This window comes from Nyctereutes procyonoides, unplaced genomic scaffold (genome assembly GCF_905146905.1).
Source record: "Nyctereutes procyonoides isolate TBG_1078 unplaced genomic scaffold, NYPRO_anot_genome, whole genome shotgun sequence".
In the NCBI taxonomy this organism is placed as follows: domain Eukaryota; kingdom Metazoa; phylum Chordata; class Mammalia; order Carnivora; family Canidae; genus Nyctereutes; species Nyctereutes procyonoides.
This window is the reverse complement of record NW_026575042.1, coordinates 1,700,683-1,722,530: the sequence shown is the minus strand read 5'-3', so window position 1 is coordinate 1,722,530 and position 21,848 is coordinate 1,700,683. Positions and strand designations below refer to the sequence as shown.

Here is a 21,848-nt window from a genome sequence, read left to right as displayed (position 1 = left end):
TTCCTGACAGAGCACACACATAAATGAGTAACACTTACCTCACCACCTGGCATCATTCACTTTCTTCTATAAACCATTTTTTATTGAGCACCAAACAGTTTTCTACTTTATTCCCACCAAACTGATCTCACACCCAGTCCAAGAACACTGGGAAACTGTAATGCCCCTTCACTGTCCAGGAGCGGACAGGACCATGGTAGGGCTGCCCAGCACCCCTTGGAAGTGCACCCCAAACCAGAGAGGGACTCTGAATTCTACAAAATGACATGAAACTTGTTTCACAGTTCTACAGGTTGGTTTACACTACATCAAGAAAATGTTGCTACACTAGTATCTAGGACCAAATAAGTCAGGAGAATGCACTTATAAAAATGTAAACAACATGTTTATTTACACTTAATACTTCTGGAGGTTTTGCCACAATTCTAAGATGAGAAAATGTATGTGAGAAGCTCTAAGAAGTTTTCAATTAGCAATAATCGTGCCTCAGATAAACCTCATTGGCTACAATACTGCCACTGCACAAAGCTGAGAAGCTCTAGGAAGTGTCAGAATCCTTTTCTGTCTTCCAGAAAACTGCTCTTCTGTGCCTTTGCACCATGCCCCACGTACTATGTCCTGGTCCACTGGAGCCCCATCTTCTCAGGGAAAATGTCCCTTTCTCCCCAGGCCACACAGGAAAGGCCTTCCTCATTATCCTAGAGCCAGCTCAGTACTCACCACTATATTGGGACAGGATCAAAGGTGAAGGGGACACCGTCACCCCATGTGCCCAGGTCTAGTGGGTGGACATTGTCACCCATGTTGTGCCCAGGTCCGTGAGGAATACCATCACTCCCTATGTCCAGCTCTGGCAGGGAGAGTGTCATCACATACGCCCATCATTGTGGGGACACCTTCACCCCATGGTCCCAGCCTTGTCTTCAGTGCTCACCTTGTCCCAGTCCACTTTCTCCACATCCACCAGTATCCTCATAAGCTCCGGGATGGCAAGGGCTGGGTGCGTGTCGTTCAGCTGGATGGCAACCTGCAGTGTAATAGGGCAGTCCTCCTCAATCCCCTTGCCTGCATGGGTGGCCACAGTGGTCAGCAGCCGCCCACCCCTGAGGAGCCTGGTCTATAGGGCCAACAACAGGGAGATGAAACCATGGCACAGGTACTGAATCCAGCACGACAACCAGCCAAGAAGCACGGAGTGCAACAGGGCCAGAGAGGCTACAGGGAAGGACCAGAAAGACCCCAAGGGCAGGCCTGCAACAAGACCTTCAGCCCACCCCCAAGGCCCTCCTCATGCTCCCCACAGCTCTCCATGACCCAGAATGTTCCTCTCACCTAGGCTTTGTTTAAAATCACTGAGCCCAGCCTGCCAAATGCATCATGCTTTGCCAGCGGGAGCCTTTTACAGTATCCCTGGCTGCTCCTAAAGGTGCCTTGTATGGCCCTGGTCAGGGAGGAGGGGCCCAGGCCTGACAACAAGGAGACCAGGATAAGGGGGGCTGCTGTCCTGTGCATCCCCTGCCTACCTAAGTCCCAGCCTTGAGGAAGAAATTGAGCATAGGAACAGCCTGTCCTTCCGTACTGGGTTCAAGACCCATCACCAAACCAACCTTGTCCGGGAATGTCTCAAAACAGGTTCTCACTGGGTCCCGGCAGCCGAACTTGGAGGACTTAAAGCGGCGAATGATATCCTGAAGGGTAGCAGCCACCACAAAGTACTCCTGCTTCAGGCGGAGCTCCTTCCCCTCGAAGAACTGTGGAAATGGGACAGCGCTGACACCAACAATAGTCAGCGGGCCACCAGAGGCCCTCAAGGGCCCTCTGAAGACCCAGGAAGGGCACTAGGTTGAGGAATCCTGCTCCAGGGACTGCAGAGATGCATGTGTGCATGAGGAGAAGCCCTTGAGTGCTGCATGGTGCTGACACCTCCATCCACATCATCCCACGCCCAAAGTCAGGTACCCTGCAGCTCAGGGGCACAGACAGAAGGTCACGATGGCCTAACCTACATGTGATCTTCAGACAGGGAGGCAGCCAACAAAGGGTCACTCTGCGCTGTGTGAGCACACCAGGCAGGCAGGTCTCAATCCTCAATAGCCAGGGCCACTCAGAAGCACAAGCTCCAAAGAGTCAGTATTATTAAGAGGTCTTGCACCAGAAGCTTTTGAATCTCCTTTGAAATCTTGGTGGAGGAGGGGAGGATGGGGTACGTTTGGTCGTAAGCTTTTACCACCAATGCACTTTGCGACTATTATGTTCATATTACTCTGATTAAATAGAAAACACACAACCCACTAAGGCAAATTCCAGGGCTCTTGTCTGGCAACAACAAAGCCAGCAGACACTGAATTTGGTGGCAATGGAGCTTGCGGTTGTGACTTCATCTAGTGGGTAGTGACACATACTAAAAGCTTTTCAAACCATATGACTGGTGTATGTCTCGGGGCATCACTGAAAAATAGGGACTGCTGTCTCCACTTGAGATATGGATCACCCAACTCTTGGGGAAGTGGCCTCAGGTGCCCAGACAGCAGAAACCAGCCGCATGTGAGGTCTGATGAGCTCACATTCCCCACATGTCACCCTGCACGTGGCCTCGTATGGAGTCAGCTGAGACCAGCTCTCAGGTGTGGCTGCATATAGGGCCGTGAGAAGAGGCCAAGACCCCCCCGAGGCAGCCCCTTAGGGAGAGGGCTAAGGGGAGATGCTAACAGGCACACCTGGACTTACGAGGCTTCATCAAGCATGCGGTGCTGCCCTCACTCCACAGAGCCACTCGAGGGCTGCTGGTGGCCACTTATGTGGTCTCAGCTGATAAATGTGGCCCTTCTAGAGAGCCCCAGTCCCCCCAGCACACTTCCCTAGCAGATGAGAACCAACCTCATGAGCTACTCACGTTATCATTTGGATACAGGACTCTGGAGATGTTCTCAGCCAGGTTCCTGTCCAGGACCGCCTCGATGTAGCCACCCACGTTAACTATGAGCAAGACGATGAGATCAGGACCCAGGTGCTACCTTCTGGCTCCCAGTGATCCCTGTGCCTACAGTTTCTCCCTCCCTCCCCTGAGCTGTGTGAGGGGCATCCCCGAGCAGGAGGTGTAGCAGAGCCACGGTTCCACTGCGCCCTCATATACCCTGTGGGACTCCAGACCCCTTGTTCTTTCCTGAAGGCCCAGGTCCCACGAGCGCTGGCCATGCCTATGGGCCCTCCCTGAGGAGCCCACCCTCCACCCTCCACCCTCTGCTGCGGGAGCCTCATGATCTCCACAGCAGTGACAGTGCAGACAGGACAAAAGCTGCACAGGGCAGGTTTGGGAGAAGCCACGCGAAAGAGAGCAAGAGGGGAAGAACACACAGTCATGGAGCTTAAAGTCGTTGGGCGCCTTGGCAGACCACAGCCTCATGGTGTTGACGGTGTTGTTCCTGTAACCCGGCACTGGGGTGTCGTAGGGCATGGCCAGCACCACCTGGCCAAGGAAAGAGGGGCAGTCCGGTCAGCCAGAGACACAGTCTCTGGTCCACAGTCCTTGGTCCCCAGCTTCCTCACCCCCCAGTGGCGCTTTGCTCCCTGCCGATGGCCCACCTACCCACACTCTGGCTCTTCTCCCACTGCCCCAAAGCCCTGCAACTCACCTGTATCAGCCATGGCCCAGCCCATCAGCATCCCAGGCCCCGGGGGAAGGGCCCTAACCACACTCGTGAGGTCGCATGGGTCTTCTCCGACTCACCTCCTTCAACACTGGCACTGATTTAAGAATTCTTTCCCCTTAGCTGCTTAAGGAGCCACTGTGTCAGCCTTATTCAGGCCCTGTCAGTAGCCGCACCTCCTGGGCCCTGTCCTCTGCTCTCCACACCAGCCTCCTCTTGCTAGGCCCTGCTTGTAATTTTAGGACTCAACCAACTTCTCCACAGACGGCTTCTATTCCTGACTCCATTTCTCAACATCTGCATAAGGCTCCTACTGTTGGAGGCCTTGACTTCTAACCCTCAGAGAAACCAAACCAGCACACACTGCACTTACAACAGAAAAGGAAGAGCTTACTCTCCACCCACAGAGCCTGCCTTGGCCCCTCCTGCCTCCCCTCTGTCCACAAGTATCTGCTTTCCTCTTACCAAGCACAGGAAGACACGTACAAGCCTCAAGGTCACTTCCAACCCTCAGACAACTCGATGGGGCTTCTCACACTCGTGGGGGCTCATATGGGTTCAACTATGTGGCTTTGTGAGATGAAATCCACTCTGACAGCCAAAAGAACTGCATGATAGCATCACTAGAGCCTCAGTATTACCTTTCCCTTCCCGTCCTTGGCTCCCCACAGCCTTGTCCAAGCCAGTGACAAGCCCTGCAAAGCATCCCTAACCACCTCTCTTTCACTCTCCAAGGCCAAAAGCCCTCCAGGTGAAGGCCTCCGCCATACTCTTTCTGAAGTACCCCAATGGTCTCTACACCTCCCTATGTACACTGATATGCTCGTCTTCTACAAGCACATGCTCTGGGATAACTGACCCCTTCTCTGGTCTTTCAAATTAAATACAAGTTATCATGGCATGTTAGGCCTACATAATATGGTTCTGGACAGCTTTAGCCTATGCACTCTGTTTAAAACTTATGCTGCAGAAAATCTAGATGATTCACTTTTGCCTGCCTGGGACTTCCCTGGTCTCCCAGGCTCACCTCCTCACATCTAGACAACTGAACTGTTCATTACAGCTACCTGCCTCATGAAGGCTCTCCAGCGACCTCCCTTAGACCCCTAAGACCACCCAGATGTGAACTACCTGCCATCCTAGAGCCTGGACTGGACTCTCCATGCTCTTGCCCTGGGCCCCTTGGCAGTGCCTGTGCCCCGTTTTGGGACATCCACCCTGCTCACCCACACTGCCCAGGGCTTTAACCCTGGAGACACTATTATGGCCTGTGGTGGGAGGTCAGCACACTTATCAAGTGCTTGCTCTCTGGAGATGCTGGGGGGCCAGCCATGTCCCCCAGGGAATCAGTGCCCTGCCCCTGTCACAACACTGTCCTGCTGGCCATTTAACAACTGCTGGTCTCAACTCCAAAACAAGTCTCTTAAAATACAAAGACCGTGGCTTCACACGGAGCCTTTCTCACTGGGAAGCTCCTGGCAATGCTTAAGAATCGGGAGTATGAGGACAAAACCTCCCAGGCTTTTACCTTGAGTCAGGTTCTCTGGGGAAAGAGCACACCTCCCACTCTTAAAGGGAACCCGGTGTGACAATGAAACATGGCAGTCACCTCACTTAGCCCCACACCGCCCCAGGGATGCCCAGGGTGGATACCTGCGTGTCTAGCCACCTGACACCCTCGGGGGTGTGCTCCACTCTCCCGTAGAAGTGCACAGGAAGCATGTACTCCGGCCGTGCCTTCTCCCAGGGGTTGCCATAGCGCAGCCAATCATCTGCCTCCTCCACCTGCAAAGGGGCCAGCAGTGAGGGGAGCTCTTGCAAGGCAGCAGGGGGAGACAGTCCTGGGTGCCGGGCTGCCCCCATCCTCAGCCCACACTGACCAAACTGTTGAGACGATGCTGCCTGACATGGAAATAAACTACAGCCTATCTACAAGGCAAAGATTTCCAGTTCTAGTCAAGGCCTCATGTTCACAAATTAACATGTTGGATTATTAAAGAAACTAACTTAGATAAAAGTCAGAAAAATGCTTTAAAGTACAAAGACATTAAGAATCACCCGAATTGGGATCCCTGGGTGGCGCAGCGGTTTAGCGCCTGCCTTTGGCCCAGGGCGCGATCCTGGAGACCCGGGATCGAATCCCACGTCGGGCTCCCAGTGCATGGAGCCTGCTTCTCCCTCTGCCTATGTCTCTGCCTCTCTCTCTCTCTCTGTGACTATCATAAATAAATAAAAATTAAAAAAAAAAAAAAAGAATCACCCGAATTTGACAATAAAAAGGAATGAAGCCCTGCTGTGTACTGCAACATGGGTGAAACTTGCATACATGTTGAGTCAAAGATGCCCCCATAGTGTATGGTTCCATTCACAGGAAATGTCTAGGACAGCCAAATGCATAGAGACAGCAGGTAGATTAATGGTTGTCAGGCGCTAGGGTGTGCCTGCAAATCCACGCTAGATTTCTTTTTGAGAAATGTTTTGGAGGGGTACCTGGGTGGCTCAGTCTATGAAGGACGGCCTTTGGCTCAGGTCAAGACCCCAGGGTCCCTGGGATCGAGCCCCACATCAGGCTCCCTGCTTCTCTCTCTCCCTCTGCTGCTCCCCCTGCTTGTGCGCTCTGTCAAATAAGTAAAATCTTTAAAAAAAGAAAAAGAAAAAAAAAAAAGAAAATGTTCTGGAAATAGACAGTGGTGACAGATGCCCAACTTTGTAAATATATTAAAAGCCACTTCATATCTCAATAAAGCTGTTATTAAAAACAAAAACAAAAACAAAAAAACAAAAAGAATCGCTGGTACCCTACTGCTTGGAGAAGGACACCACAAATGAGTGGGCACTAGGGGCAAGGCTGCCTATGCAGCAGGAATGCCAGGATACATCACTGGAAGACACTGCTTTTCTGCTAGGCCTTCCTTAAAGTACTTTATTTTTCAAAGCCTGCACCCAGTAGCATCCAAAATCAGTAAATACACAAAAAAGAACCTCGCAAATAAAGCTAAAAGTAGCCCCATGGACTCTAACCATCCTTGAGTAGAAGAATTTGGTGGGGTTGCAATGGAATAAAGAAATTTGGTAAGCAGTGAATAAAGAATTATAAATTAAAATTTAAACAAGAGTCTTTCTTCTTCAAAATTTTAAGAAAGATTTATTTATTTTAGAGAGGGAAAGAAAGTGCACACAAACATTTGGGGAAGGGGCAGAGGGAAGAGAATCCTAAGCAGACTCTGGGTACACAGTGGAACCCACCATGGGGCTCAATCTCACAACCCTGAGATCATGACCTTAGCCAAAGCAAAACCAAGAGTCAGACACTAAATGACTGAGCCACCCAGGTGCCCCTTTCTTTTTCAAATTTAACAAGCAACCTTATATACAGGCATACCTTGAAGATACTGCAGGTTTGGCTCCAAACCACCACAATAATAAAGTGAATACAGCAATAAAGAGAGTCAAATGAATTTTTTGGTTTCCCAATGCATATGAAAGCTATGTTTACACTACACCGTAGTCTATTAAGTGTGCAATAGCATTAGGTCCTAAAAAACAATCCACATACCTTAATTAAGAAATACTGCTAAAAAATGCTAACCATCATCTGAGCTTTCAGCAAGTTGTAATCACCAATCACAGATCATCAGAATAATGTAACAATAAAGTTTGCAATGTTGTGAGAACTACCAAAACATGAAAGAGACATAAAGTGAGCAAATGCTGTTGGAATTATGGGATTAACAGACTTGCTTGATGTAGAGTTGCCACAATCTTTTAATTTGTAAAAAGCGGTTATGTGTGAAGCATAATAAATTGAAGGGCAATAGAACAAGGTGTGCCTGTATGTTACTTTGACAGTTTTCTTTTTTAAATATTTTTATTTATTTATTTATTTATTTATTTATTTATTTATTTATTTATTTATTTATTTATTTATTTTATAGTAAGCCCTATGCCCAATGCAGGGTTTGAACTCATGATCCTAAGATCAAGAGTTGCATGCTCTGAGACTAAGCCAGCCAGGCATCCTGGTTTGGTTTAAAACAAAACAAAACAAAACAAAACCACCCTGTTTTTTTTTTTTTAATGGTTCTTACACAGAAGTAAAAAGTCAAGAAGAATATTTGGGGACACCTGGGTGGCTCAGCGGTTGGGCGCCCGCCTTCGGCTCAGGTCGTGATCCCGGGATCCGCGATCGAGTTCCGTATTGGGCTCCCTGCGAGGAGCCTGCTTCTCCCTCTGCCTATGTCTCTGCCTCTCTCTCTCAGTCTATGTCTCTCATGAATAAATAATGCATATATCTTTAGAAAAAAATATTTGGTTGTAGTTTGTGACGTGGCTGAGGTTATTGCTTCCACATATGTCTATCATACTCCTGGCTGGGCTTTTCTGCCTGGTGCAGGCAGCTATTCATCACGGGACCACCCCTGTGTCTTCTGATCTGGCACCACGTCCTTGTACACTAGTGTGATTCTCCAACACAAAGCATGGCCATTTCCTGCAGAGTAATTCCATGAGTTGTTTGCAGAAGCAGCATCTCCTCAAATATAAAAGGTGGTGGTGGGGTCTTCTCTCTGGACCCCCATCTCTGCCCCCCTGACAAACAACACTGCTGTCTGACCACTGCCCAAATTTAATTCTGCTGTAGCTAAACTCAATTAAAAACTGACCAGCTAAGGCAGCCCCGGTGGCTCAGCAGTTTAGCGCTGCTTTAGGTCCAGGGTGGGATCTTGGAAATCCCAGGATCGAGTCCCAGGTTGGGCTCCCTGCATGGAGCCTGCTTCTCCCTCTGCCTGTGTTTCTGCCTCTCTCTCTCTCTTTCTATGTCTCTCATGCATAAATAAATAAAATCTTAAAAAAAAAAAAAAAAAAACAACTGACCAGCTCCCATGAGACCTGGGTGGGAGGAGGGTGAGTTTATAACTCATCTATCATCCCACAACTGTCTTTAAGCTGTTATGCAAGATGATAAGAGGTACAGGAATGAGAACACCAGAAGAAAGAAATGTCTGCAAGCAAAAGACAACACACAAAAAAACCTTCCTACCTATAACCATAACATCAAATAAGAAAGGATGGGCCTCAGAGTTTCTGTCTAAAGAATACACATTGCACCAACTGTAAAGAGCTTGAATGGGTCAAAGCACAGGTAGGTGTACAAAGGGCTGGGGTACCTCTGATAGACACACACACACACATAAGAAACTGTGCATTAAATTATACAGAATGTACCAGGAGGAAAAGTGAAGTTCTCTTTAAGGTTGGAGAGAGTAGATCTACAAATTAAGCAAGAGATACAAATCTGTTTTAAGTTTTCTCTGTTAGCCATATTTGTCAACTTTTTATTATGAGTGTTTTCAAACATACAGAAGTGTTAAAAGAATTGGCAGCGAACACTTGTGCACCTTCCACTTAGGATCCATAATTGTTAACATGTTGTTATACTTGATTTATCACACAACCATCAACTCATTTATTTCTTGACGCATTTCAAAGTCAGTTGCAGATATCTGTGCACTTCTCCACGAACAGTTCAGCATGCACATCATTAAGTTCAGTTCATCCTGTATTATTATTTTTAGGTCAATATATATACAACAAACTGTATAAACCTGAAGAATACTCACTCTTGAGGAGTTCTGGCAATTGCACATGCCTGTGACTCAGGCCCCAACATGATCCAGGAGCTTGCCATCACCCTAGGCATCCATCTGTTCATGTTCTGTTACAAACCTTCTAATCCCAACCACAGCCCTGCCTTATATGTCACTATTAGGCCCCAAATTATATATTACGTAAACTATTCTCCAATCAAGTGCCTTCCATTTTGAAGTCCTGAATGAGGGCAATGAGGCTGCACTCAGGTTTCAATCTTTCCACTGACGCAGTCTTAGCCACCTCACTTATCTGTGGTCTGATGCTTCAGAATCCAAGCCATTCTTCCTCAGAACTACTTTGCTTTTGCAGTCTGGCCTATAACCCCCAGGATGCTGTCCTGTCACTGGCGTCAGGGAGTGAAGGCAGGAGGTAGGAACAAAGCCTACAATAACTGTTTCTCTAACTACTTTGGATCAGTCGTCCCATGGAGGGTGAACCAGGGAGGGCCACCCTTTGCTCCACACTGTGGGAACCAGAACACAGTCCTCAAACCCTGGTGCTTCTGTGAGACCAGCCAGGCCCTGAATCCTACCCAGGAGGCCTCCCAGGCTCACGTAGAAGTTATGTGCACTGAGCTCACACAGGAGACCAGCCTCCGACAGCCCATGAAGAACTCTGAGGGATGCACGGAGCAGGATAGCCCTGACCTGTGCCCAGGACTGGCAGACAATCTCTCCAAGAAAGACTTTAACATATAAAAAGCTGAACTGAAAGTGTTTTCTTGTATGCAAGAGAGCTGGAAACAAGGGAAGAAATGAAGACTCACTTACCTGCCAGCCATTGACAATCTTCTGGTTAAAAATCCCAAACTCATAGCGGATTCCATAGCCATAGGCTGCCAGGCCCAAAGTGGCCATCGAGTCAAGGAAGCAGGCTGAAAATTCCAAACACAAAGCACTTCTTGGGTTCAAAGACATTCAGCTTTGAGGCCCACTGGAAGCAAAGCCTAGATACCCACGTGAAGTAAGCACTTGGATCCAGCCTCTGGGCACCAGACGGCACCAGATGGCAATCCCGTTGGGGCGGGGGGAGAGGACAAGGGCAGAAGTGAGGTACCCACAGAGAGCCTCATCTAACCCTGAATGCAAAGTCCTCTCACTGTTTGCTTTGTCTCAGCCTCATGAAGGCTGAAGGCTTCCCCACCCCTGCATATTCCACTTAAAATCCAAGCTGTTTGGACAGTAAGGTAACACCACAAAATAACTACACACTAAGAAAGAAGGCACAGGAATGGGGCTGGCTATGGACATTTTGCCATCTATAAGGACTCAAATACCTAAGAGCCAAAGTCCCCAAGGCCAGCAGGAAGGTGGCTGGAGCAGCATGTCACCATAAGGAACCTTTATTCCAATCAAAATGCCTTAAAAAAAACCAATGTTTTAAATATTTATTTATCTGAGACGGTGAGAGAGAGTGAGGAGAGGCGGATAGAGATGGAGAGACAGTCTTAAAGCAGACTCTGCTCTGAGCACAGAGCCCAACGCGGGGCTTGATCCCATGATCCTGAGATCATGATCTGAGCTGAAATCTAGAGTAGGATGCAAGGCACCTAGATGGCTCAGTGGGTTAAGTGTCTGCCTTCGGCTCAGGTCATGATCCTGAGGTCCAGGGATCAAGCCCCACATCAGGCTCCCTGCTCAGTGGAAAGCCTGCTGCTCCCTCTCCCTCTGCCACTCCCCCAGCTTGTGCTCTCTCTGCCAAATAAATAAATAGAATCTTTTAAAAAAAAAAAAAAAAAGAGTCAGATGCTTAACTGACTGAGCCACCTAGGCGCCCTGAAAAAAAAAATGTTTTTAATAAAGATCCAGGAGAGGAAGCCTGGGTGGCTCAGCGGTTGAGTGCTTGCCTTTGGAGTACCAGGATCAAGTCCCAAGTCGGGTTCCTTGTATGGAGCCTGCTTCTCCTTTTGCCTATGTCTCTTCCGTGCTCTCTGTTTCTCATAAATAAATAAAAATCTTTAAATAAAAAAATAAAAAAAATAAAAATAAAAATAAAAAAATAAAAATAAAAAAAATAAAGATCCAGGAGGCAGCCTTTTTGGGACTGGGTGGCTCAGTGGTTGAGCACTGAGTGGTTTGGCTCAGGGCATCATCCCGGGGTCCTGGGATCCAGTCCCACATCGGGCTCCCTGCAGGGAGCTTGCTTCTCCCTCTGCCTAGGTCTCTGCCTCTCTCTGTGTGTCTCTCATGAATAAATAAATAAAATCTTAAAAAAAAAAAAGGCAGCCTTATTAAACTTCTAGATTAAAAAGAAAAAAAGTCTACAAGAAATACCAGTAAATAAAATACTTCCTCAATTGAGCAAACATGCCCAGATCCCTGTTATCAACCTTGTGTTAAGGGGAAGGAATAAAAATATCCACAAATGTAAGATCTGGGCTCCTGTTTCGAAGAAATCATTCTTGCAGGAGGGACACAGGACATATCAAGTTACAGTGGGCTAGGGGCTACCCACATCCACAGGGTAAGAAGAGTCCACGGAAATAGAGGGCCCCAGAGGAGGTCACACCCATTCATAGGCGAGACCTGTGGCATCACATAAGTAGCAGGAAAGGTGACTAGGAAGTTGACAGGAAGGTGACTAGGAAGTTGACAGGAAGCTGACTGTGGCCTGCAGACACCCTGAAGCCCTGATGGAAGGCCAAGGATGGGACTGCCCTGGCCAACAGTCACCAGCCTCAGAATAGGAGGAGAGGTTAGGTAGCAACCCTGAGCTGTGAAGGGGATCAAGGGGTCTAGAACCTCCCCCTGAGCTTGGTTTTTACTGACTGGGAAGATGGCTATGAGCAGCATAAGGCCATCAAGGGTGAAGGGGGCTGCAGGGACTGATGCCATAAGGCCTTGCTGCACCCTGGGGGCATACTGCCCATCAGTGAGGCACACGATTCCATCTGTGGGTAGGTTCAGCTTCCTCTCTGGGATGATCTCACATCATAAACTAAAAGAGATCCCTGCATTTGAGAGCAGATGTAGGGGACACACAGGCTTCTCACATGAAGAGGAGGAGGTGGGACAGGCCTTGCCATTGTTTCCTTATATAGAACCAAATGTTGTTTTGTTGTTTTGTTTGGAAGAAACATATTCTGCTTCTATAATTTCTGAAGAATTTAACTTAAGATTTGAAAACATAAACACATACACACACTCAGATAAATTTTAGGGCATCTTGTCCCTCTTTTACAAAATGGTAACTCCCCAAAGGGGCAATAATGCAGTGACAGGTGCCTGAGTCCACCCTCCCATGCCCTCCACACAACAGCAACATAAAACTTGACTTATTTCTGTTATAGAAACACTATGCCCAAGAGCCTTGAAGCACACAGCAAAACCAATTTTCACTTCTAAATTCTTGGGGTTTTTTAAAGTTTATTTATTTTTTAGTAATTTCTATACCCAATATAGGGCTCAAACCCACGACCATGAGAGTCACATGTTCTTCCAATTGAGCCCACCAGGCAGTCCTCCACTTCTAAGTCCTTCACTCAGCTCCCTTTGCCCTAAAAGGCTAGCAAAAATAACTCAAACAGAAAAAAAACAAAACAAAATTGGATATGTTCTCAAACAGAATGGCCCAAGGAAACAATATCCCAAAAGGAACAACTGCTATTTTGGGGCAATCCATTTACCATAGTAAAGCAGGAAGAGCCTGCCAGTTGGGCTGCACTCATAAATCATGTGTGTGTGTACACATGTGTATGTGTGTAGATGTGTGCATGTGTGTTTGTGTGCGTGTATGTATACTGTGTGCCTATGTGCGTGCATGTGTGTGTCTATCCATCTTTCTCCCAATTACTGGCTGTGGAAAGTGGTCGGTATATAGGAAACCCCTCCCAGTGCCAGCTACCCAACACTGGCAAGCCTGGCCTTCATGATAATTAGGAGGCATCCTTATGTGAGAAAACAATGTTTTGTATTTTATTCAACCCGTATGACACACACTCCCATCCAGTCAGAGGGGCCAATCTACCCCAACAAACCGCTGTTGGGATGCAGCTGAGCTTGGCCTCACCATGTGATCAGCAACCAGGGCACCACATCAGGAGAGGCCATGCCCTAGCCAGATGGCGGGGTTACCTGCCAGCCTCCCCAGGCCTCCATTCCCAAGGCCAGCGTCCTCTTCTATTTCCTCCAGTTCTTCCAAGTCCAACCCTAGCTGTGAATAAAAAGAGGGGCAACATTTTAATATTACTTAATATCTTCCTCACACAAAGGTAAAAAGATACTGAGTGTCAGTTTACATCAATCCAAGATTAGAATCCGCTTTTAGACTTGAAAACCTAATATTGGGATCCCCGGGTGGCGCAGCGGTTTGGCGCCTGCCTTTGGCCCAGGGCGCGATCCTGGAGACCCGGGATCGAATCCCACATCGGGCTCCCGGTGCATGGAGCCTGCTTCTCCCTCTGCCTGTGTCTCTGCGCCTCTCTCTCTGTGACTATCATAAATAAATAAAATTAAAAAAAAAAAAAAAGAAAACCTAATATTAAAATCTGACATTTTATCAATGCATGAAAGTTTCCAGGTATTCCAAAAGCTGCCAAACTACATAAGAATCAATAATCAAAACGAGGCATGGTTTAACAGCCAAAGATACTTATAGCCAGGTTATTAACCTATGTATGGTGAACAGATTACAATATGTATCCTAAAAATGAAACCAGTGCTTTAACTGGCTATATTTATTATTTGCCTCTTCTCGACATTTAGCTGTGGAACGCCCGTTGTGCTTGGCTTCGGGTCACTTTCTGGGTCACTCACACTGCTGTGCAAGTCAGCTAAGTGCGTCTGTGGCACGAAGTGAGCTTAGGGTCCTCTTGCTCTGCCATCTTCGATGGAACTCCCATGTAACATCTTTTTAAACCAAAACCTAAAAGGACTTTTCCTGTGGCATTCCAACTGCATTCACACAATTTTGTGAAACAGGTATGGAATGTTAAAAACCAGAAAGAAAGGAACAAAGTCCCAACTTCTTCACCTGACTCGAAACCATCCCAGAATGGTTTGGATAGGCAACTGTTCCATTAACCTGGCTTTAGTGCATTAAACTTTACAAACAGCTCACATTAATTATCTTGATGAATGTGTTTTAAACTCCAAGAGCAGGATGCCTGGGTGGCTCAGCCGTTAAGCTTCTGCCTTCGGCTCAGGGCGTGATCCTGGAGTCCCGGAATCGAGTTCCACATCAGGCTCCCTACATGGAGCCTGCTTCTCCCTCTCCCTGTGTCTCTGCCTCTTTCTCTCTCTGTGTGTCTCTCATGAATAAATAAATCTTTAAAAAAAAATCCAAGAGCTATTCTTTATTGGAATTACATTTGTCAATTGTTTATCAAGTTAGAAATTTAAAATAGATTCAGGTTTTTTTAAGTATTATGTGAATTCATTTTAAAAACAAATAAACCCATTAATGTTAACATAAACAATGTAATTTGATGAAATATAACTACAGTTTTTAAAACAAATTTACTGAGAATAGTGTTTTACATTTTTATAAATTTCTTCAATAAATTTTCTGCTTTAGCATTCAACCTATTGAAATATCATACTTCATAGAGCTTCTGGAAAACTTCATTGCATAGTCATAAAAGAGCAAAAATAAATAGTTCTGACCTAGTGGACCACTTGAGAAAATCTCAGAAGCCCCAGGGTTCTCTGGACCACACTTCAAGAATCTGATAAATTAGGAAGGGTGGAAGCACACTTGTAAAAATATAAAGATCAAAGTCAAAGATGATTTAGTGTCTATTAAGTAAATTGAATGGTATTAACACAAACAATAATTCAGACTAAGATTTCAAAATATTGACTTAATTCCCATAGCAATTTCAAGGAGCATGTTCCACCAAAAATATTTTGAGCATGTGGGGGAGGCAGGATTCACCCAGCACTACACACCGGCTCCAAGTTAAGAAATATGTTTAATTACATTTTCCAAATTTGTCTGACTGTGGAAGCTCTTATTCATGAAACATTTACTAAAGTCAGAGACCAGCACACCACATAAAAGCAGGCTAAGAGCAGATGTGGGAGGTGAATTTTTTTTTGTTTTCACCTTGAATGTTGTAGGCACACCTCAGCCTAATCAGACACATTTTGCCATGAGTTTGAGAGTATTCAAAAGAGGCACAAAAAATAGCTGACAGGAAATCCAAAATCTTTTTTTTAAGATTTATTTTTTTAAAGATTTATTTATTAGGAAGTCCAAAATCTTGCTAAAACGGCCTTCTGTACTGAAGACCAAGAAAGAGCATGATAGAGCACCCTGAACCTAGTTTTGTTCTTTATTGAGATCTAATTCACGTTCCATATCAAATTTACCCTTTAAAGTGAACTATCCAATGGTTTTTAGCCTATTCACAAAATTGCACAACCACCACTAATTCCAGTACTTCACCACTCAAAAATAAAACCCCATACTCACTGGCAATCATTCCCGGTTTCCCTATTCCCCTAGACTTCGGCAATCACTTGTCTACCTTTCCATCACTACAGATTTGCCTATTCTGGTCATTTCATATAAATGGAAACATAAAACACAGGACCTTTTGTATCTGGCTTTTCAATTAGAATAATGCATTCAAGGGCAGCCCAGGTGGCTCAGCGGTTTAGCGCTGCTTTCAGCCCAGGGCGTGATCCTAGAGACCTGGGATGGAGTCCCACATCGGGCTCCCTGAAAGGGGCCGCTTCTCCCTCTGCCTGTGTCTCTGGCTGTCTCTCTCTGTGTGTGTCTCTCATGAATAAATAAATAAAATCTTAAAAGAAAAAAAGAATAATGTATTCAGGGTTGATCCGTATTGGAGCACATACCGGTACTGTTTATCATTGTGCAGCTTTCCATAGTATGATTATTCCACGTTTTGTTTATCCATTTATCAGTTGAGGGATATTTAGGCTTGTTTCACTTTTGGGATATCATGAATAATGCAGCTATGAACATTTGTGTACAATTTTATGTGTGGACAAATGTTTTCATTTTTCCTGGAAATAAACTTAGAGTGAAATTGCTAGTTTACATGGTAATTCTATGCTTAACTTTTTGAGTAACTGCTAAACTATTTTCCAAAGTGGGTCCATCATTTTACTTTCCCCTAGCAGTATATGAGGGTTCCAATTTCTCCACATCCTAGCCAACACTTGTTCTCTGTCTTTACAATTATAAGCCACTCAAGTGGGTGTGAAGTGGTATCTCATAGTTTTGATTTGCATTCCCTGATGACTAATGATGCTGAGTATCCTTTCACATGCTTTTTGATGATTTGTATACCTTCTTTGGGAAAATGTTGATTCAAGTGCTTTGCCCATGTTTACATTAGGCTGTCTGTCTTTTTGCTGTTGAGTTGTAAGAGGTCTTGATACATTCTGGATGCCAGACCCTGATCAGATTTATGATTTACATATACTTTCTCCTATTTTGTTTTTTCACTTTTCGTATTTTATTTAAATTCAATTTCCCAATATACAGTATAACACTCAGTGCTCATCCCATCAAGTGCCCTTATTAGTACCTGTCACACAGTCACCCTCTTTCACTTTGACTTTCTTCAAAATGCCTTCTGATCCACAAAAGTTTTTAGTCTTGTCCAATTTAACTATGTTCAGTTTTATTGCTTATGCTTTTGATGTCATTTCTAAGAATTTAGTGCCAAATCATGAAGAGTTACCCATATATATTTTTCTAAGAGTTTTATGGTTTTAGTGCTTATATTTAAGTTTTTGATCCATTTTTTTTAAAAAAAGATCTTATTTATTTATTCATGAGAGACATGGGGGCGGGGGAGAGAGAGAGACAGAGAGAGAGAGAGAGAGAGAGAGAGAGAGAGAGAGGCAGAGACACAAGCAGAGGGAGAAGCAGGCTCCATGCAGGGAGCCCAATGTGGGACTCGATCCTGAGACTCCAGGATCACGCCCTGGTTGGAAGGGAAGGCAGGCACTAAACCACTGAGCCACCTAGGAATCCCCCGATTTTTTATCTATTTTGACTTAATTTTTGTATGTAGTGTAAGATAGAGATCCAACTTCATTTATTTGCACATGGACATCCAACTATTCTAACACCATTCATTAAAAAAACTATTTTCTCTAATGAGTTGTTTTGGCACTCTTTTCTTTAAAAAGAAAAAAAGCTATGGACTGTACAGACTACCAAAAGCACAGGTGACAAAAGAAAAACCTGGACTTCATGAAATACAAAAACTTTTCTTTTTTTTCTTTTTTAATTTTTTTTTAATTTATTTATTTATGATAGTCACAGAGAGAGAGAGAGAGAGAGAGAGAGGCAGAGACACAGGCAGAGGGAGAAGCAGGTTCCATGCACCGGGAGCCCGATATGGGATTCGATCCCAGGTCTCCAGGATCGCGCCCTGAGCCAAAGGCAGGCGCCAAACCGCTGCGCCACCCAGGGATCCCAACTTTTCTTTTCTTTTTTTTTTTTTACAAAAATTTTTCTGCATCAAAGGACACTATCAACTAAATGACAAGGCAACCCAAGAAAAAGTATTAGCAAATCACATATCTGGTGAGGGATTAATATCCAGAAGAGAACTAAAACTCAACAATAGCAACAAAAACAGCTCAATTCAGAAATGGGCAAAAGACTTAGACATTTCTCTAGAGAAGATATTTAGATGACCAATAAGCACATGAAAAGATGGTTAACATCACTCATCAGTAGATAAATAATGCTAATTAAAACCACAAACAGAATCCCGTCTCCCATACATTAGAATGGCTATTATCAAAAAAGAAAAAAAAGTAGTGGTGTTGGTGAGGATGTGGAGAAATTAAAATTCTTGTGCATTGTTGGTAGGAAATTAAAATGATGTCACCACTGTGGAAAACAGTACGATGTTTCCTCAAAAAATTAAGCAGAGAATTACCATATGATCCAATAGTTCCACTTCTAGCTATACACCAAAAAGAACTGAAAGGACTTGAAGAGATATTTCTACACTCATGTTTTTTTTTTTATACACAAAAATTTACTCAAAATGGATTAAAGACTTAAACATAAGACCTGAAAACAAAAACAAAAAAAAAAAAAAAACAAAACAAAAAAACAAAAACAAAAAAAAGACCTGAAAACAAAAACTCTTAGAAGAAAACATAGGAAGTTAGGAAGTAATAAGCTCCTTTAATTAGGTCTTGCCAATCACTTTTTGGATTTGACCGGAAAGCACAGACAACACAAGCAAAAATAAACAAGTAGGTCTATGTAAAACCAAAAAAGCTGCAAAACAAAGGAAACCATCAACACAATGCAAAGGCAACCTACCAAATGGGAGTCAGTATCCGCAAATCATATATCTGACAAGGGGTTAATCTCCAAATACACTCATGTTCTAAAAGTATTGTTCACAGTAGTTAAAAGGCAGAAACAATTGAGTGCCTATAGACAGAGGAATAAACACAGTATGGTATACAGTGGAATATTTTTCAGAGCCTTAAAAAGGAAAGAGATTCTGACATATGCTATAATATGAATGAACACTGAAGATATTAAGCTAGCTTAACCTTGAAGATATTCAGCTTTTTGCCAACCACAAAAAGACAAATACTGCGAGATTTCACTTATATGAGGTACCTAAAAAATCAAATTCATAGAGACAGAAAGTAGAATGGTAGCTGTCAGGAGCTTTGAGGGAGGGGAGAATGCGGAGTTAGTGTCTAATAGATATAGGGGCTCAGTTTTGTAAGATGGGAAGGGTTCTAGAGATGGATGATGGTGACTGTGGTACAAATATGAATGCAACTTCTGTAATGTTTATTTTACCACAATTTTGAAAAACTAGGGGAAAAAATCAATTGACTAAATGTGAGGGTTTATTTCTGGACTCAATTTTATTCCATTGTTCTATATGTTTATCCTTATGTCAGTACGACACTGTCTCCAACTTTGTTCTTCTTTTTCAAGTATGTTTTAATGATTTCTGGTCTGTTGCATTTCATCTGGATTTTAGGATCAGTTAGTCAATCTGTAAAGAAGACAACTGGAATTTTCGTGGAGATTGCAATAAGTCTGTAGATTGATTTGGGAAGTGCTGTCATTTTAAGATGAGGTCTTCTAAGACATGGATAGACACATAATATCATTTCATTTTTAGATCTCCTTTAATTTCTTTCAATAATGTTTTATAGTTTTCAGAATATAAGTTTACATCTCTTTTGGAAATTAATTCCTAAGAATTTTATTCTTTTTAATTCTATTTTAAGTGGAATTGTTTTCTTAATTTCATTTTTGGACTGTTTATTGCAGGTATATAAAAATTCAGTTGATTTCTGTATACTGAGACCTTATATTCTGCAACTTTGCTGAACTCATTCATTTGTACTAATATATTTTTATTCATTTCCATAGGATTTTCTAGATCATGTCAGTTGCATATAGAGAGAAGTTTCCTTCTTCCTTTCTGATCTGGATGCCTGTTATTTCATTTTCTTGCCTAAATACCCCAGCTAAAACCATCAGTGTGATGTCAAGTAGAATTGGTAAGAGCAAAATCCTTGGGACAAAATATCAGGTTAAATACCAGCTCGGGACACCATCAGTCAAATAGAGACTGTAGGACACTCTATAGGACAAAGCCAGTTTCAACAAATAAACTGCAAGGCACAGAGAAGTAAAAAAGACAAGTCTATAGCTTAAGAGAGACTTAAGAGACATATTGACCAAATACAACTAAGTTTCTGAACACACTGTTAAAAAATTACAAGGCAATCAATAAGTTTGTCAACTGTCTGAAAATTACTGTCAATATCTTATGGGTCTGTCATTATCTTAGGGGTCATAATGGTATGATCCTATCTTTAGAAATACCTGTTGAAATAGCAACAAATGAAATATGCTGTTTGATATTAGCTTAAATAATATGGGAGTAGCAGGCATGTGAGAGAAACAAGAGAGGTCAAGAGTGGCTTGATGACAAGTAGAGTCAAGTGATGGGTATTTGGAAGAAGTTCATCATATCATAGCAGTCACTCCACTTTTGTACATATTTTAAACTTTCTATGATAAAAAATATATATATATGTATATATATTTAAATGTACCCTTGATGGCTCAGTCAGTAGGGAGCTGCTGCTGCTTTTTTTTTTTTAATTTTATTTGTGGTCTCATTCATTTGGGGAATATAAAAAATAGTGAAAGGGAATAAAGGGGAAAGGAGAAAAAATGAGTGGGAAATATCAGAAAGGGAGACAGAACATGAGAGACTCCTAACTCTGGGACACGAACTAGGGGTGGTAGAAAGGGAGGTGGGCGGGGGGTGGGGGTGACTGGGTGATGGGCACTGAGGGCGGCACTTGATGGGATGAGCACTGGGTGTTATTCTGTATGTTGGCAAATTCAACACCAATAAAAAATAAATTTATAAAAAATAAATAAATAAAGATTTTGTTTGTTTACTCATGAGAGACACAGAGAGAGAGAGAGAGAGAGAGAGAGAGAGAGAGAGGCAGAGACACCAGCAGAGGGAGAAGCAGGCTCCATGCAGGGAGCCCAACATGGGACTCGATCTCGGATCTCCAGGATTGCACCCTAGACTGAAGGCAGCGCTAAACCGCTGAGCCACCCGGGCTGCCCGGGAGCTGCTTCTATTGAAGATCCAGTTTTTAGTGTAACCTGCTCCTCAGAACTACTTTCCAGCCCCATACAATAGAGTAGTGGCATGTTTCACTTTTCACACTACATGGTTCTAGAGTAGGAGGTCCATCCAAGTTCCGCGTCATCATCTGGTTCCCATTCAAAACATCTGGCACTCCACCTTACAACAAGAAGGGCCCAGCAACTGTGCACCTAGAGACACTAAAGTTTGGATCATCATGAAAACCTTTCAAATACAAGATTAATTAAAAGCTTAACAGTGAGTGAAATGCCACCTTTAAGAAAAAAATGTACATATAAAAGGATACATGCTACCCTGCCTTTTCTTTTCTTTTTTTTTTTTAATTAATTAATTAATTTATTTATGATAGTCACAGAGGGAGAGAGAGAGAGAGGCGCAGAGACATAGGCAGAGGGAGAAGCAGGCTCCACGCACCGGGAGCCCGATGTGGGATTCGATCCCGGGTCTCCAGGATCACGCCCTGGGCCAAAGGCAGGCACCAAACCGCTGCGCCACCCAGGGATCCCTACCCTGCCTTTTCTAAGTTTCCATAATTAACATGTTATTCGTGTAATAAAATTATAAACAAGGACACCTGGGTGGCTCAGCGGTTGAGCATCTGCCTTTGGCTCAGGTTGTAATTCCAGAGTCCTGAGATCGAGTTCCACATCGGGCTTCTTGCATGGAACCTGCTTCTCCCTTTGCCTAGGTCTCTGCCTGTCTCTCTGAATAAGTTCACAAATAAAAATTATAAACAGATATGGCATATTTATGGTATAAACATTTCCTAAAATTTTTACTACCTGTAGTAATTATATAAAGAAAAAAAATTTCCTACACAATAAATTCCACTGAAGACTGAGACTTTAACATGTTCAGTGGTCCTTATAAATGCATTCTGACGTTCATAGTAAACAGAATTCAAATGACAAATCATGGGCAGCCCAGGTGGCTCAGCG

At 43.9% G+C, this 21,848-nt stretch overlaps 1 protein-coding gene and 1 pseudogene across 1 annotated transcript in view; both read right to left on the bottom strand.

Moving 5' to 3' along the window:
• Window positions 1-21,848, bottom strand: part of PYGB (glycogen phosphorylase B) — a 59,529-nt gene that overhangs the window by 17,129 nt on the left and 20,552 nt on the right. The window contains exons 3-9 of the mRNA XM_055320877.1: window positions 13,370-13,448; window positions 10,067-10,170; window positions 5,301-5,432; window positions 3,355-3,466; window positions 2,894-2,976; window positions 1,608-1,751; window positions 935-1,027 (exon numbers count right to left, since the gene is read on the bottom strand). Coding sequence (XP_055176852.1) covers window positions 935-1,027; window positions 1,608-1,751; window positions 2,894-2,976; window positions 3,355-3,466; window positions 5,301-5,432; window positions 10,067-10,170; window positions 13,370-13,448 — 747 coding nt within the window. The remainder of the gene's footprint in view (window positions 1-934; window positions 1,028-1,607; window positions 1,752-2,893; window positions 2,977-3,354; window positions 3,467-5,300; window positions 5,433-10,066; window positions 10,171-13,369; window positions 13,449-21,848) is intronic.
• On the bottom strand, window positions 402-530 carry LOC129507410 (U4 spliceosomal RNA; annotated as a pseudogene).